Source organism: Sturnus vulgaris, chromosome 16, assembly GCF_052056855.1.
Source record: "Sturnus vulgaris isolate bStuVul1 chromosome 16, bStuVul1.hap1, whole genome shotgun sequence".
Taxonomy (NCBI): Eukaryota; Metazoa; Chordata; class Aves; order Passeriformes; family Sturnidae; genus Sturnus; species Sturnus vulgaris.
The window spans coordinates 639428-655449 of record NC_142258.1 but is presented as its reverse complement, the minus strand read 5'-3'; the positions used below and the strand labels follow the sequence as shown (position 1 = coordinate 655449).

The 16022-nt window shown below is 45.9% G+C and overlaps 1 protein-coding gene and 1 long non-coding RNA gene across 10 annotated transcripts in view; one reads left to right on the top strand and one right to left on the bottom strand.

Annotated features, from left to right (window-relative positions):
• TNRC6A (trinucleotide repeat containing adaptor 6A) overlaps positions 1 to 16022 on the top strand; it is a 53303-nt gene that overhangs the window by 10548 nt on the left and 26733 nt on the right. For 3 of the 9 annotated variants that reach the window (XM_088174210.1, XM_088174208.1, XM_088174201.1), the window contains exons 1-5: positions 2567 to 2683; positions 3587 to 3634; positions 5831 to 5866; positions 11425 to 11515; positions 12688 to 12709. In XM_088174210.1, the coding sequence (XP_088030336.1) occupies positions 2679 to 2683; positions 3587 to 3634; positions 5831 to 5866; positions 11425 to 11515; positions 12688 to 12709 (202 nt within the window). In that variant the 5' untranslated portion in view covers positions 2567 to 2678. Of the gene's footprint in view, positions 1 to 2564; positions 2684 to 3542; positions 3635 to 5830; positions 5867 to 11424; positions 11516 to 12687; positions 12710 to 16022 lie in introns of those variants that run through there. The other 6 variants (XM_088174206.1, XM_088174200.1, XM_088174204.1 and 3 more) reach the window with 5 other exon arrangements.
• On the bottom strand, positions 147 to 2213 carry LOC148221857 (uncharacterized). Its single transcript, XR_015807157.1, has 2 exons — positions 1577 to 2213; positions 147 to 1539 (listed from the first exon to the last, which is right to left on the bottom strand). It is a non-coding gene; the product is annotated as an uncharacterized LOC148221857 (long non-coding RNA).

Genomic DNA, 16022 nt, shown 5'->3' with positions numbered 1-16022 from the left:
TGGTCCTGCAGAGGCTTTGCTGATGGTGAACAGCCAGCTGCAGCACTTACATGCACAAAGAAGGCCACTGCTGTGGCTGTCTAGTTGCTAGGAGCACGTGCATAAATAACATTAGAGAACAATCTAAAATAATAAAGAAAGCTGCGGACCTTGACTATGAATTTTATTGACAGTGGCACAATGCAGTTAACAAACTGACATAACAGGAGTACATAATGAATTCATCATCCTTCCCAACTGAGGACAGACTTAACAGCAGCCCTCCTACACCACGTGTAGTGCCTCCAAAGAGACATGAAACAGGGCTGCTGTGAATGGAACAGTGAGAGAGAGCTGAGTCATACTTTAGGAAATAATGGCTTTCGGTTACACACAATTACATGACAGTCCAAACTTTTTCATATGAAGAAAAATAAACAAGACCAAATTAAGTTACAAGTTATTACAAGACACTGAGAAACTGATTTCAAACTGTCACTTTACGGCTGTGCCTGTTCAGCTCGCAGCCATGCACTCTGCATTACTGAGCCTCTAAGGACAGAAATACACTCACTGGCTACTCTGCATTGTCATAAACATTGCCTCAAATACCGTAGGACCTTCTTCAGCTGAAAACCACTGTACTTTGTCCATGCTGGTAGAAAGACAGTGGACGCAGCAGCAGATCTCCAGGACGTGGCTCATGTGCCCAGGCCACCCATTTGTCCCACAGAGGAATCAAGCAGCATTCCTTTTCTCACCAGCACTGGTAAAAATGGTCAAGGCCCACTGAAACTGGGCTGGAAAATGCTGATGCCAATGTGCAGCTGGAAGCAAGGAGAGAGAGAGAGAACTTCCTCACACCAACGAAACCTTGGTTGGGAGTGCCTTTCAGATGCAGAAACACTTACTGGGAATTCTTGTCCACTCAGTTTCACTTGTTCCTGACATTACTGCTCTCAGTTCTAACCCATTATCCTGTTCAGTCCTTCGACTGGTTTGATTTTTCTAATTTCTGGGATATTGTTACTGAAGCCTAGTCCAGTAACAGAGTGTGGCTCACATACTCCTCACTCTTCATTTGCTGTATTTGAAGTATCTCTGTGTGTTTTGGATTAAGCTCTATGTTCACATACATCAATCTCTCACCAAATTTGCCAGTGCTGGGGACTTTTCTATTCTCTCCCTCAACCCAGCAGAGTCAGTGGAAGGTTAAGAGAAGTATCTATGTGGTTATTTAGACACTAATTCCTTTTATCTGCCAGTTATTGATGCCTCAAGCCTGGCATAGAGCTGGCACAGCAGCATCACCCTGGGAGAGCTGCCCCACACAGGGAAAACACGCGTGGAAATGGATGTTCTGTCCCTCTGTGCCTTGTCCTGCATCGATTGGGGAACGACTGTGTTCTGCTTGATGAGACAGTGCCTGGAATTCCTGTGTGTGATTGGGATAACTAAAGACTACATGGGTGCCTGGGACCTCATCACTCTCCACACAAGGAGGGTGTAGTGAGGTGGGGTTCATCTCCTCTACCATGCTGCAGAGGACATGGCCTTAAGCTGGGACACAGGAGGTTCAGATCAGATACTAGAAAACTTTTTTTTACTTCTTAGGTGGTCAGGCTTTGGAAGAGGCTGCCCGGGGAGGTGGTGGAGTGTCCATCCCTGGGAGTGTTTGATCTGGCACTGGGTGATGTAGTTTAGGGGTTCAGGGGTTACAGTGGCAGTGCTGGTGGAAGGTTGGATTGGATGACCTTAAATGTCTTTTCCAACCTTGATCACGGACTAACAGAATCTCCTGAGCTGGAAGGGACCAACAGGGACCATCCACTCCAACTCCTGGCTGTACAGAGGATACCCCAAAATCCCACCCTGTGCATCCCTGGAAGGGTGTCCAAACACTCCTGGAGCTCTGGGGCCGTTCCCTGGGGAGCCTGGGCAGTGCCCAGAGTGAAGGAAGAACCTTTCCCGAGCTCCAACCCAAACCCCTGACACAGCCACGGGCCAAGTGATCATTCTGTGGCTGTGATCCAGGCGGGACCCCGGCCCGAGGCTCCGAGCTCCAACCCCGCAGGAGCGGCCTGGGCCGGGATCGGGGTCCCGCTTCCCCCGTGCCGGGGTCCCTGTCCCGGTCCGGGTCCCCTCGGTCCCGATCCCGATCTCTGCCCCGCTTCCCCCGGTCCCGGTCTCTGCCCCGGTCCCGGTCTCTGCCCCGGTCCCAGTCCCTACCACGCTCCCCCCGGTCCCGATCTCTGCCCTGCTCCCCCCGCTCCCCCCGGTCCCGATATCTGCCTCGGTCCCGGTCCCGGTCCCAGCCCCGCTCCCCCCGGTCCCGGTCCCGGTCCCGGTCCCGATCTCTGCCCCGCTCCCCCCGGTCTCGATCTCTGCCCTGCTCCGCCCGCTCCCCCCGGTCCCGATCTCTGCCCCGCTCCCCCCGGTCCCGATCTCTGCCCCGCTCCCCCCGGTCCCGGTCCCGGCCCCGCTCCCCCCTCAGCCGGCGCCCCGGAAGCGCGGCCGGGGCGGGTTCGCTTCCTGCGCGCGGGGCGGGCGGGCGGCGGCGGCAGGAAATGGCGGCGGAGCTGCGGCTGCAGCTGCCGGGCCCTCCCGCTCCGCAGCGCCGGGCTCAGCCCGCCTAGAGCCGCCGGCCGCGCCGGGCCCGCGCCGCAGCCTCCGGGACGGACTCCGAGCACTTTACATACATGAGGTAGCGGGGCGGGCGGGCTGCGCCGGGCCGAGCCGGGCCGGGCGGGGAAGGGAAGGGAAGGGCCGGGCGGAGAGGGAGCCCCCGGAGCCGCAGCGGCTGCGATCGGGCTCCCCGCGGCAGCGGCGCCGCCGGAGGGGCCGCCCGAGGGGCTGCAGTGCCCGCCCGGAGCGATGTGTCCCGTTCCCCCCGGGCCGGGCCGGGCTGGGCCGGGCTGGGCCGTGCCCTCCCCTGCTCGGAGTTCGCTCCTGCGGGGCCGGCAGCGCCCGGGGCCGGCGGTGCGGCGCGGAGCGTCCCGGGGCTGCGCTCGGACCGCGCTCGCGGGCTGAAAGTGATGCAGCAGAATTGTTTCCCTTAAAGTCCTTGAGGCGCTGAAGTGCAAGGAGGGCACGCGGGGATGGGTGTGGGGCCCAGGCAGCGCACAGGGACGGTGCTGGGATGCGGATGGGGCACGCAGGGTGGCAGATGTGGGGTGCAGGGATAGTGCTGGGGTTACAGGGATGATGCTGGGGTGCAGGGATGGTGCTGGGGTACAGGATGGCGCAGGGATGCTGATGGGATATAGGGATGGTGCTGGGGTACAGGATGGCGCAGGGATGATGCTGGGATGCAGGGATGGTGCTGGGGTACGCACAGGTGCTGTTGGGGCACACAGGGTGGCAGATGCAGGTCCTGCCCGCTCCCCTCGCCGTCTCTGAGGACCCCCGCCGCCGGTTCCTGGGCAATCCCGGCTCCCTGGGCAATCACTGGTCCCTGGGCAATCACTGGTCCCGGGGCGATTCCTGCTCTCGCCCTTTGCTCCTGACCAACCCCACCTGCAGCTCCCTGTGCATCCTGACCCGCACCGGTTTTATTTTCGTGCTGCATTGCTGTTGACATGGAAACCAATACCACTTTCTGTTCCAGAGAATTGGAAGCTAAAGCTACCAAAGAAGTCGAAAGAAAACTAAGCAGGTAAGAGACTCATTTAAATTCCCTCCCACAGTTTAGGTGGAAAGGTGGCCTAGGGCTAGGAATAGTTGTGGGCTTTATCGGGAGCTTTAATCTCTTGTTAATTGTAAGGATAAAAAAAACCTCTGAATTTGAAAACGTTCACTGTTGCATGGAGAAATGTCTGCAAGTTCAGTTGATTCTGCAGACTAAACACGTTTTTAGCTGTTTTGTTTTTTTGGGGTTTTTTTGTGTAACAACTTCAGATGTTTAATACGGTTTCTAAAATAGGGGAGGTTTTTGAAGAGAAAAATAAATTTTCTGCACTAAGTTGTAGTATCTAACAATAACTGAAAAATGAATTAAGGGTTTGGGGTTTTTTTTATACACTTCAGCCAAATACTGTTTGAAGGCGAGACAGTTGTGGCAATAACTCAATAAACTTTATGTTGCCATATAACTACTGGCTCTGCCTCTTTTGCCGTGAAGAGTTCGCTGGTGAATTTCCTGTTTACGTGTAGTTTTCAGAATGAGAAATTAACAGAATGGGCTCGGGAGTTAACTCCTGGACTCGGCACTTCAGAGTCATGTTGAGCTAAGAATTCTGTGCCATAATGTGTATCACTTTTGTGTTTAAGTAATTGTTTCTTCTGCACCGTTTGGTTTTGGTCAGGTGACTTTCTCACAAGTATCTGCTCTGTTGGTTACATTCTTTGTTTTCAACTTCTGTCCTACTTCCTTTTTGGGTTCTTTTTCAGTTAGACCTTTAAAGGCCTTTTGCTAGTGATCTGTTAAAGGGATTTCCAGTGGGCCCATTTGAGATGTGCCCAAAGCCTGAGTATAACTGATAGAATCTCAGGTTTGGTACCCTGCTTTTTTCCTCCTTTCCTGTGCCCGAGCAGTCTCCAACTTCCAGGCTGAGCTGTGATTGTAATGTGAAAACTGCTTTGCTTCCCCCTGCTCTCAGTGCGTGTCTTCCCTTTTTTTTTTTTTTTTTTTTTTTTTTGGTAATACACTTAAGCATGAATGATTTTCCCCACGTTGTTGTTGAAATACAGGGAATAACTGGGAACCTTGAAGATGCCTTTGGCACATTGCTGTTAACCCATCAGCATTCAGGGACTCGCTGCATTCGCCATGCCAGAAGTGATTTCAGAACTGTGTTATTCAGAGTGACAGAGTGCTAAGTTCAGAGCAGTACTTGGTGCCAGTCGTAGTAAGTCAGGAGATCTTCACATTTTTATGACCTTAGCAGAGATCTTGTCATGCTGGCAGGCAGTGCTGAGAGTGAGAGGAAGTGAAAGAAAACTACAGAACTTCGGAAATTCGGTGCTTGGAGAGTGAATTCTGCTGTGGAACGGGTCCTCATGTCTCTCTGGCACAGAGGAGTATGTTTTATTCATTTAAAAGATTCAGAACTGGTTTGAAGTTCACATGAATGCCCCAGCTGGTTTATGTTTAGCCAGGGAGCTCTGGTTGTGAGAGCACACAGCTGATAAAGCGTGGCATGCCTGCGCTGGATACACCTGATTAATTGTTTTACTGGGTAGAGCTCAGCAGATAGCCCTCGTTCTTCCTCCAGTGTCATTATTTACAGTCTTATTAAATTTGCAGTGACCTAGTCGAACTGTAAAAGAGCAAATATCCTTTCCTGGGAAGGTACATAGACCTGTGCTAGAGTTTATGTTAATCTCAGATTTCACAGTGTGAATGGAGACTGAACTCCACAGGACGTTGGCTTTGCTTTGTGTGTGTTCTGAAGTCACTTCTGGAGTTTATGCTTGTAAATTAATGGGTAGCAAATACACTTTGCAATCTTACTGGGAATATTGGCCTAGACTGTGGGTTTGTGATAGGATAAGTATTACAGCTTTCAGTGCAGCTTGCTTATCCAGTTGGAGTGATTCCTGTTTTACACTCAGGATTAGCATTTGGCTTGTCTGGCCTTTTGGAAAAGAATCCTCATTTGGTCTGTGTTCTCTCTCAAATTCACACATGCCTGGTGCTGTGCAAATATTCCTGGTCTCAAAAATAAGCTTAGTGCATGACTTGCAACAGTGATTCAAATAAATCCATTGCACACTCTATCGTGGCATCATGTTGCAAATTGAATGTCACCTGATGAATCTAAGAGTTAAATTTGGTTAAAATCAGGACTGCTAAAAATCACCAATTAGTTCTGACTTGAGCAATAACTTTTCAATTCTGTTTGGTAAACAGGGCTTTCCTGCCTCATTTATGTGGAACTGAGAGAAGGTAAATATCTGAAATATGTTGACAATCATTTTCCCAACCCCAGGGGTTTGACTGTTGCTTCACAAGCATGCAAACCATAGGCAAGAGTCTCCATTGCTTCCATTCACCTGTGATTCTGCCCACCTTGGTTGCAGACTGGCCATGTTTTGGCAGAGCACCCTTCTCACCTCTAGATTTCATCCACATATTCTGTAAAGTTACTACTGTACAATTGATTTTTACACTTTCATGTAATAATAACCACCATAATAATAACCACCACATTTCTGTGATATTTTTCTTATCTGCTGCAGGGAAAACCTAGAACTGGCCCAGTGATAGACATATAAAACCAGTGAGAAATATAGTTGTTTCTGTTGATGTGTAAGCATTTGATTTTCTGTTGGGTTTCTGGGGGTGGCTCTTTTTCCTGATAAACTTCTTATGGAGAGGTATCTGCTGTGAAACAGGAAGAGTTTATTGCAGAGAAAACATTCTGTTCATGCTTGCAAGACCTTTACAGGTACTTGGGTAAAAGGACACATCCCTTTGTCCTCCGCAGACACTTTTTGGGGCTGTGTGGGGTTGGCAGGTGGTCCCCACCAGGTCCCTTTGGTGTTTGGGTGTCACAGCAGCCCCTGTGCAAGCAGTGCTGCCTCTGCAGCAGTGACTGCAGCAGCCTGGAGCAGGGCAGAGTCAGCGCTGGGCTCGAGCAGTTGATTGTGGAGGAGCAGTTTAATCTGCTTTCCTGGGCTCCTCGTTTGGTACAGGATGATAGGGATTGTTTATGGCTGCTGCTGGAGTCTCGTGTGGTTGGATGATAAACTTCTTGGGAAAGGGATCTGTCTTTTGTCTGCTTGTGTAGGAGCAAACATCTTGGGTGAAACTCGAGGGCAGAACTAACACAAATATTCCAGAATTACGTCCCGTTTGTTGTCCTTGTATTTGGGAGCATCGTTGTGATGAGCCAGCCTCTGTATTAGGGAAATGGGAAAGCTGAGTGGATTCCAGGTCATTGGCAGTGGCAGACCTGGTAGGTAGAATTCAGTCTTTTCATTTTTAGGGTGGTAATTTAAAGGCTGAGGTATTTAAAAGCAAAAAAGAAAGTCGCTGATACACATTTACTAATTAATTATTCATTGAAGTATTTTTTTCCAGTTTTTAGCTTGGCAGCACCTCTCCTCTGTTAATAGCTGGAAAGAACACACACACACACGTCTGGAAATGAGTGGGTTTGTTTTGTTCTCACTGCCTGAGGCTCTCAGTGCTCTGAGGAACACGCTGGGTGGGTTCAGGTGCCAGAGCTTTTCCATCTGAAGCACTGGCAGCATTTGTTGGGATTATTTTGTTAACTCAACTTCAAAGTACTGCTGTCTGTTCCATAAACTCCAAGTGCTCCTTTGGTGTAGTGTGTTCTTTTGTGGATGGCATTGATAAAGGAATTGTAGGATCCCGTTTTAATCAAAATATACATTTTATAATTGATTTTTGTAGAATGCTGGTGGGTAGGAAAGCTAGTTGTTGGTTTTTACAGAGCCTGAGAAATCACTTTCATTGTCAATTTTATGTAATTGTGTCATTGAAATTGAAATGAAATTGAAAGATGAGGGAACTTGCAGGTCAGAATGCAGAAGATTTATCAGTTCTCACCAACATTTCAAAGTCTCTGTAGAAGATCAGCTGTAGGTTGAACATGTGATGTTGTCTTTGCAGAATTGTTAAAGATCTTTCAATCTCTGATACTTACCTGTAGCTACCTGGCAGTGTTCCACCTGTAGCACTGCAAGTTAATTTATAACTAGAAGAACAGCAAATGGTAGAAAGGATTTAATTTATTTATTTTTAAAAAAATTTAATATATCCATCACTGGAAATTTTACATTGGTCTCAGAAGCTGCTGTATGTAATAACTTCTAATTCTTTCTTGTGTGTTTGCTCCATACCTCCAGTGATGGGGTTCTTGGTTCTTGTAACCATCATTTCCTCAGTGTGGTGATAGAATTTTGATTTTTTTATTGTGGCAAAACGTGTTGCCCTTTGATATATTGTAACAGCAAAGATAGCAAAGCTGCACAAATACTAATTACTGCATCCTCAGCCTGTCTGCCAGGAGAAATATTGGTCAACTTGATTTTGCTCTTCTGCAACATAAGAATAAATGTTAAGTGTGTCTGTTTCAGCCCAGGTGTTTTTACAATGCTAAGCTGGAGCTTTAGAAATTAAAGATTAATAGTATCTTTTTTTACAAGAAGTAAGGTAATAAGTGAAGCATGTTTTGATACAAATATTACCTGAAATGTTTGCAGTTTAGCATGACAGCTTTTTCCACTTCAGAAGCCAAATAACAAATCAAGCCATAGAGAAATGAAATGCCTTGTACTGTCTTGATAACCTGTCTAAGAAAGACTAAAAAGTTGGTTTTGTTTGTTTTGGTTTTTTTTAATAGCTTAATTGAGGAAAGCATTTTAGTAGTTTGTTGGCTTTTTTTTCCCTCCTGTGTGCAAAGGCTTGTGCTGGGGTACACAATTGGAACAAAAATTTACTGTTAAATAAATAATGGTAAATATTTATCTGACCCTCGGTCTGCTTAAATTTATGCAGATAACAGCAGCTTCTGCTTGCCCATCTTCAGAGCCATCAAATGTGCAGTCTCTCCTGAGATCAAGATCCATTTTCATTTTGCCTCTCTTGAAAATAAAGCACCTTTCAAGTTAAGCTGTTGAAACCGGAGGCCTTTGTTCTGTCTCCGATGTGGATTTCCTATTGCCGGGCTGTTTTATTTTCACTTGATCTAAATTGAAAACCACGGTTTGCATTTCTGCTAAGGCCGTTTAACCTTGAGCAGGCTAATCTCTCTGCACGGGAGGGGGAGGCCATTGCCTGGGCCGTGTTTGGGTGGAAGTTGGGTGTGTGACAGGGGAAATCACAGACCTGTTTATTATTCACCTTATCAATAGGAATGCTACCTGTTTATTATTCACCTTATCAATAGGAATGCTTTTCCCAGGCAGCTGACAGGCTGTGTGCTGCTGCAGACACTCCTGGCCACACAAGCTCCTTGGATTAATTCTCCCAGGTGATAAATGGGAAATTCCACTCCTCCAGGAGCAGAAATGGAGCTTGTTTGTTATGGAGGTTGGAATCAGAGGCATCAACCCCATCATTTGGTGTCTGGTGAGAGGGCTGTGGGTTTGTGTGTTGGGAAGAATAAAGGAGACTCGTGCTTCCAGCTGTCAGAAATGGAAATTCAGGTGTTCTCTCGTGACTTAAGAGGGAAATGTGAATTTTTGTGTCAGGTTTAAGTTTGTGTATGAGGATGGTGAGCAGGCCTGTCTACCTTGAAGGGTTAAGTTTTCAGGGACAGGAAGGGCTTTGCTGCTGCTGCTTGGTTGTGCCAGTTGGGTTAGTTTTGCTCTGAGATTTGATGTTATAGTGGTAATTAATACTTTTGAAAACTTATAATGAACTATAGGTGGATGGTTTTTATCTAGGGAATACCTAGAGTTCTGATCCTAATCGTAGGGAGGTTTTATGTCTCCTAAGCTTGCTTTATAATCTAAAATCTGTTTTGTCGTAAAGAGATAAAAATTGATTGAACAGTGTCAGAATTTAGGAGTTCTGTTGTTCCTGTGTGACAAAAACCCAGTGATGCTGTAGTAGAATATTCCAGAGATGTTGGTATGTTAGTTGCTAGCATCTGTATTCCCAAAATGAAATGTAATTGTGTTGATTTAACTGTAGCAGGATTGATGAGGGCTTTTTTTTTTTTTTCCTGTGAAAATACTACTTTGCATTCTGCTTGCTCTTCAACATGCTACAGCTTTCTTCTAAAAGCAGAATGATTTTTCAGTTAATGCAGTTTTGGCATGTGACAGACTGAAATTTGTTATACAAAGCAAGTGCTGGTGGCTGCCTTTACTCCCAGAGCCCTGCTCAGGTTATTACAGATGTTGTAACTCAGCTGTAGCCCCAGCAGGCAGGCAGAGGTGAGGTCCAGCCCAGGACTGAGTTCCCAAGGAGCAAACCAGAGGTTCTGCTCTGAATGCAAGGAGCTGTGCCTGAACTGGGATCTGTGGGAGCTGATTCCACAACTGGTATTGTTCTCCAGTTCAAATTGCCTGTTAAAATTTGGACTGTCTCAAATTAATCCAAACTGATGGTCAGGATCACCAAATCCCTGTGCTTCCAAATGCTCAGGGTGTGACAGCAAGGGGCAATACTGGCTGAAGTGTCACCTTTGTAGTGCACAGATGTCACTGCAGGTTAATCATTGCTCAGATTTGCACAGGACCCAGGGAATGCTCTCAGTGAAACTGGCCAGCTGGAATTGTTTCTCTAGCTTGGTGTCTGACCCCTTAGCTGTCCATGAAACCATTTTTGAGACCTAATTGTGAATGCAAGATTGCTTTTGCAGTGAGACCATCCTCGGTGGATCTTGTATCCAGCTGATGGAGCTGTGATAAAATGCACAATTTTATCTCATTGTGTTTGATGGGTTGTGATTCCTCTGCCTGTGTGCAGGGGGTCTCAGAAATAACACTTTTGGGTAATTGTTTTGCATACCTGAGCACGTCAGAAGCCATTCTTTCTTAAAAGAAGTAACTGATGCTTGCTTTCTGTTATTGGAAAATCTTAAAAGCCAGAATTTGGTCAGGGGAAGCTGATGCCTGCACTCCCTTTGAAAGGGACTTGAGCTGAGTTAAAAGTAGAATTAACTGGTTGTTTATATACTTTAAAAAGTAATGAAAGTTTAGTACCTGTGGACTGTCATGTGCTTTAATACATTCAATTTGCATTGCTTCTGACAGATATCAAACTGTCTTATTTAAAACTGGAGGTTTATGGGTGGCTTGGGGTTAAAAAGGAGCCAGCTCAGTGTTTCCAGGCAGATACAAACCGTGTAGTCACAGCCCCATATTGACATTGCAAGTTTTTTTTTTGGAGGAAAAGAACTGACAAAGTCAGTTTGTAAGCAGCAGAAGCTGGGCAGTGCTGTTCTGCTCAGCCGTGGTTTGAGCAGAAATGCTGTGGCTCAAGTGTCCTTAATGAACGTTCCCACTTTTGGTTTCACTTTTGGCGAGTTACGGTTTTGTTTCTGGCTCGGGGAGCTCGGGAATGGCCCCGCTGGTGCCAGCTCTGGGCTGCCCCTGCCCACACTCTGGGCTCTTTCCTGCCAGGGGGTTTGGGATGGGGGAGCTGGGCCACAGGCACAGGGACTGTGTGGCTTGGGCTGCATGCAGCAACACCCCTGGCTGGGCTGTGCCAGGGCTCACACCAGTTCAGGGACACATTAAACAACCTCTGAATTTGCTGGGTTTTGAACCAGATTCAACCCTAAGTGTTCACTGTAAGCTGTGGAGGAAAGAACTCCTTACATGTAGCTTGACACCACATCTGCACTTGCAGGTCCTGTCACTGGTGGTTTGCACTGACAGTGATGGTCCCTGTAGAAACAGGATCCAATTAGAAGCAAAATTCCCCAGTTCCTTTTGTGTCACTGTGAAATAATTGTTCTAAAATGAATCTGAGTGTGTACAGATTGTATTTTGGGAGAGTTAATTACAAACTGTGTGGTTCAGGGATTTAGTGCAAGAAGAGGAAGAACAGTTGATGGAAGAAAGGAAAAAGAGAAAAGAAGACAAGAAGAAGAAGGAAGCTGCTCAAAAAAAGGTATGTGGAGCTCTGAGAAGAAAGCCCTGTGCTTGGAGGTGGCTTGTTCCATCACTAGTAAGAACAACTGTTTTCTTATTAATGGAATGTTTTAAATTTAAATGTACTGTCAGTTATTTAGAGGTAACTGATATTGAACATTGTAATTGGCTCTGTATAGTTTCTTAGTTAGAAATCTAGAATCTAAAGCTAGATTTTCTTCTGGGTTCTTTCTCCTGATTGTCAGTTGAGGCAGTCTCAGGTTGGAAGCACCTCAGTGTTATTGCCTTTACTAATAGAATGAAAATACCATTTTAAGGCAGGGGGTTTCAGCTGCATCCTTATTTTAATATATCTTCTTATTCTTCAGTATGGAAACATGCCATGAGAGGATTTCTAGTAGGGAATAAAAAATTCCATAGAAAAGAAAGCATTGACAAAGATGTTTAGGGATGGAAACGTCACAGAAGTGCTTGTAAATACTTCAGAATCCTTGTTTGCTGACAAGATCCTCATGGTGGCATTGATTCTAAATATTGACCCTGAGCTTGAGAGGAGCTGTAAATGCAGTTTGTAAAGATGCCCATGTAGGTAGGAGCAGAGTGAACCTGCTCTGCAGCTCTCTGTGATGCACAGCCTCACTGTGGGGAACACTTTAACCACACCACTGAGGTGCATTTCCATACAGGGAATGTTCCTCTCCCATTTTGTCCTGTGATAAACTTTTATTCAAATAGATCTCTCATCCTGGCCATATCACACATGTAACCCATTGAATCTTGCAAATGAAGGACTTGAAGCTTTGGCATTTGCTCTCTCATTCTTTTCCATTTCCAGGTCACTCCCCCTTCCCTGCCCTGTTCTGCAATAAAAGTGGTGGCAGCTCTTTGCTTCCAGGCACAGTTTTAAACTCACTTAAAACATCTTAATTTGCAAGTTTAATTTGGTCTGTTTCATGTAGTTATCTTTCAAATTAATTTTGTCTTCTATAACATTTAAACAGCTTTTTAAACATAAGGAATAATAGTCCTGGGTTGGTTAGAGAGAGGCTTCTGAAGTAGATAATTAAATAACTTGAAACCATTTAAAAAGAGGAAAGTCAAAAGCTAATGTTGCTTTATGAAGTGGCACGTGTACATGTGGTTTCTCCCTTATCTGCACAAATCACTGACACTTCTTTTTTCTTGTTCTAGGCCATTGAACAAAAAATCAAAGGTAAGTTACTTTACAGTTAGTTCTACTCTGTGTATTATTTCCGGGGTTTTAAATACGTTGAATCAAATGTGTCACCTGAAATCTCCTCCCAAAAGTGACAGATGGGACCCTTGAGATTTCAGCTGCACTTTTTCAAAGTGACCACAAAAATCTAGAAAAGTAACAGCAAAGAGTTTATCCAGGGATTGGAGTTGCTGATCTTCCTGTTTTCCATTCTTATTTGCTTACAGAGCACCAGGCATAGACAAAATACCTGAAGCTTCTTTCCTTGCTTGCTTTTTTCCTTTCTCTTTTTGCTTTGTTTGAGAAGTGCACCAACACTTCAGGATAACTGTGTATAGGATGGATCTGTTTGAAACTTAATTTACAAATATTCTAACTGCAGCTGGGATTGGGAACATGATGGACAAGTAATTAATATGTTTTAACTCCTGCATTTGGAGGGCTCAGCCTGCAAATTGCTCAGGATGCCAGTGCCCAAAAGCTGTGATTTCAGTACTCATGGCAGTGGGAGCACTGCTGTTTTCTGAGTGTTTGTATGGGGTTTGTGTGGATCTCCATCCCAACCAGCTTCTAAAAAGGGAAAAAAAGATAATTTTCACCTTCACCTCACCTGTTAGTTGGGAAGTTCACAGTGATTGCTGAAGTGATCGTGTGGAGTGCTGGCTGAAACCCTCTTTTCTGGGAGCACTGGTTTAATTTAGCACTTACTGGAGCAGTGGCAGACGCTCCAGAAGCTTCGGAGCCCTGCTTAGCAGAGATGTAATTCCTGCTGGAAAAATCCAAACGGCTTTGAAGACTGCTGGGGCTTGGAGGCAGGGGGCTGGCAGAGGACACTGAGTGCTGGCGAGAGGCAGGGAATCACAATGTCCCTTCCCAAGGGCTGTGACAGGAACATTCCAGCTGGGAGGTGCTGGCAGTGGGGCAGGCAGGTTCTCCTCATGGCTCTGATGCTCTGCAGAGCCCATTCCCAGCTCTCAGCAGAGGAGATCTGGCATTTCCAAGTGCAGTGTGTTCTCTGGAGGCCGTGTTTAAATGGGACAAATACCTGGCTTGAGGAGGAGCAGTGGATTTTTAGTGGATGCTGTGGGGAGGGAGCAAGGGCAGCTGTGCTGCTCTGAGGGGGAAGTTCTCCTGCTGCTGCCTGGGGAGGATGATGGGTTGGTTTTGTAAAAAAAAAAAAATGGGATTTCTGGAGGTAGAAGGAGCTGCCAGAGCCCTGAGTGAGCTGCAGGAGGGTGTGCAGCATTCCTGGAGCCACTGGCAGTGATGGAAGCTGCTGCTGTGTGTGTCCCTGTGGCCACTGGAATCCATCGGCAGTTCCAGGTTTGTCTTCGGGCACAGGACAGAATAATTAGTAAAATTGCTGGAAGACTATTATAATTAATAAATATTAATTTGTTTTTAGCATGCCCCTTTTCAAGCAGTGCATGGAGTTGTGTTGGAATACAGGCTAAGGGTTGGTTTTCTTCTGTACACTCCTGCCAGAAGGCTTCTAGGATAATAGACCAGATTTAAGGAATTATGAAAATGTCTGGGTTTATTCTGAAGTGATAAAACATGTCTGAAAAGCCAGTGATGATGGGAAATGATAGAATACTCTGCTGTATAATAATGAGCACTTTGAGTGCCCATTTGACCAGTGTGCTTGGGCTGCACAAGCAAATGGCTAAAAATAGCCTGAACCAGGAGGGCAGGAATTCTGCTTGGGAGGCTACCCAGTGGGAATCTTCACATGGAATGAAAATGTCTTTCTTCTGAAGGACAGAGTAATTAAAAAATGTTTATTATTTTTTTTTTCTGCTTGGAGGTTTAACATTCACTGATGGAAGTGTAAAGTTCCAACTTAATTATGTTATTATTTAAAGGGTATTTCATAAAGTTCAGCAGGAATTTAGAGTTGTCAGAGAAACATAAACTGGCAGTGCTGTGGAAGAAAAGACATCATGAGATGCAGATACACAACTTTTTGCTACAGTTTCTATAGGAACAAAACCCAAAGCTTGTGTTGCACATGGCTCTTGCCTTGTTTCACCAGTTTTGCCTCCTTGTGTTCAGGATGCAAATTAATGTTTCATTAGTTTCCAAGTTTCCATCACGTTAATGTCTTAAATAATTTATTCTGTGCATGAGCTGAAGATAAAATACAAGAGTATAGGATCTCTAAATAATTCAGAATTATGTGCCTCTTTCAGAAAAGAAGCTGGTTAAGTGCTGGAGGTGGAAAGGGAGGGTATTTCTTGGTTTTAAGTGTAGTTTGGACAGCTCCAAACTGTTGTTTTAGCTAAGGAAGAAATTGCTGTTGTACCAGCTGAAGCAGCTCCCAGTGTTCATGTAAAATGACAAGAACCTTCCAAGGAAAGTTCACGGAGCTGGGGGTTTTCCTGATCAGGATTGGGAATTAAAGTAATGAAAAAGATGCTAACAACAATGCTTCTGGTACCAGCAGCATTTTAATACCATAATATTGCAGTTAAAAATGCACTTGTGGCATTCCTGTGGATTTCAGGGATTCTGACCTGCCTGGTTTGATCCAGCTGGTTTTATTAAAGGAGGGAAGAGGAGGTTGGGAGAGTTAGAGGCAAGTCTATTATTTGCTAAGTGGAAAGTTTATCTGTTTGTGCAGCAGCTGGCACATCATGTGCCTTCCCAGTGCTCTTGTACCAGGTATTCTAGGAAAAAATAAGCGTAGTTTTATGAGTTCCTATTTGTTGAAAGCACTGCAGAATTCTCAGTTGTGGTGTTCCTTTTAGCATGGCAAAATATGTCCCTTTGCTGTGTTTAGAGGCAGTGCTGTTAGAGACAGCCAAGTCAACTCATTTATCCTGAATTTGCTCTAGCCCAGAGCTCTGCAGGCAGCCCAGTGACCCCAGGCAGTGCCTGGTGAGCCCCACACTGAAGGAAAGGCTGGGCTGGGCTGTGCCTGGTGCTCCAGGGTGGGAGCCCGTGGGGCTGAAATGGCTTTGGCACACAACTGAGTGGATGGATGTGAAGAAATGGGCGAGAGGTGCCCGCAGCTGGGGGCACTGGGGCTGCCTCTGAAAGTTCAGGGGAGCCAGAGCAGCCCAGAAAGTGCCACTTTCATTGCAGAACAGAGTAAACTGAATGGCCCACTGGAACGGAAAGTGCTCTAAAAATAGCTGGGTGTGGAATTGAAATCTTTGACTCATATTTCCCACCTTGGAAACTTCTTACGCTTGTTCTTCTCGGCGAAGCGCAATGGTCTGAGTGCACAAACCCTGCTGCGTTTTGCCGGGGTTTTTTCCCTTGCCTGGCTGTGCTTTTCCCGGCTGGAAAAGCTCTCCTGCTAGCT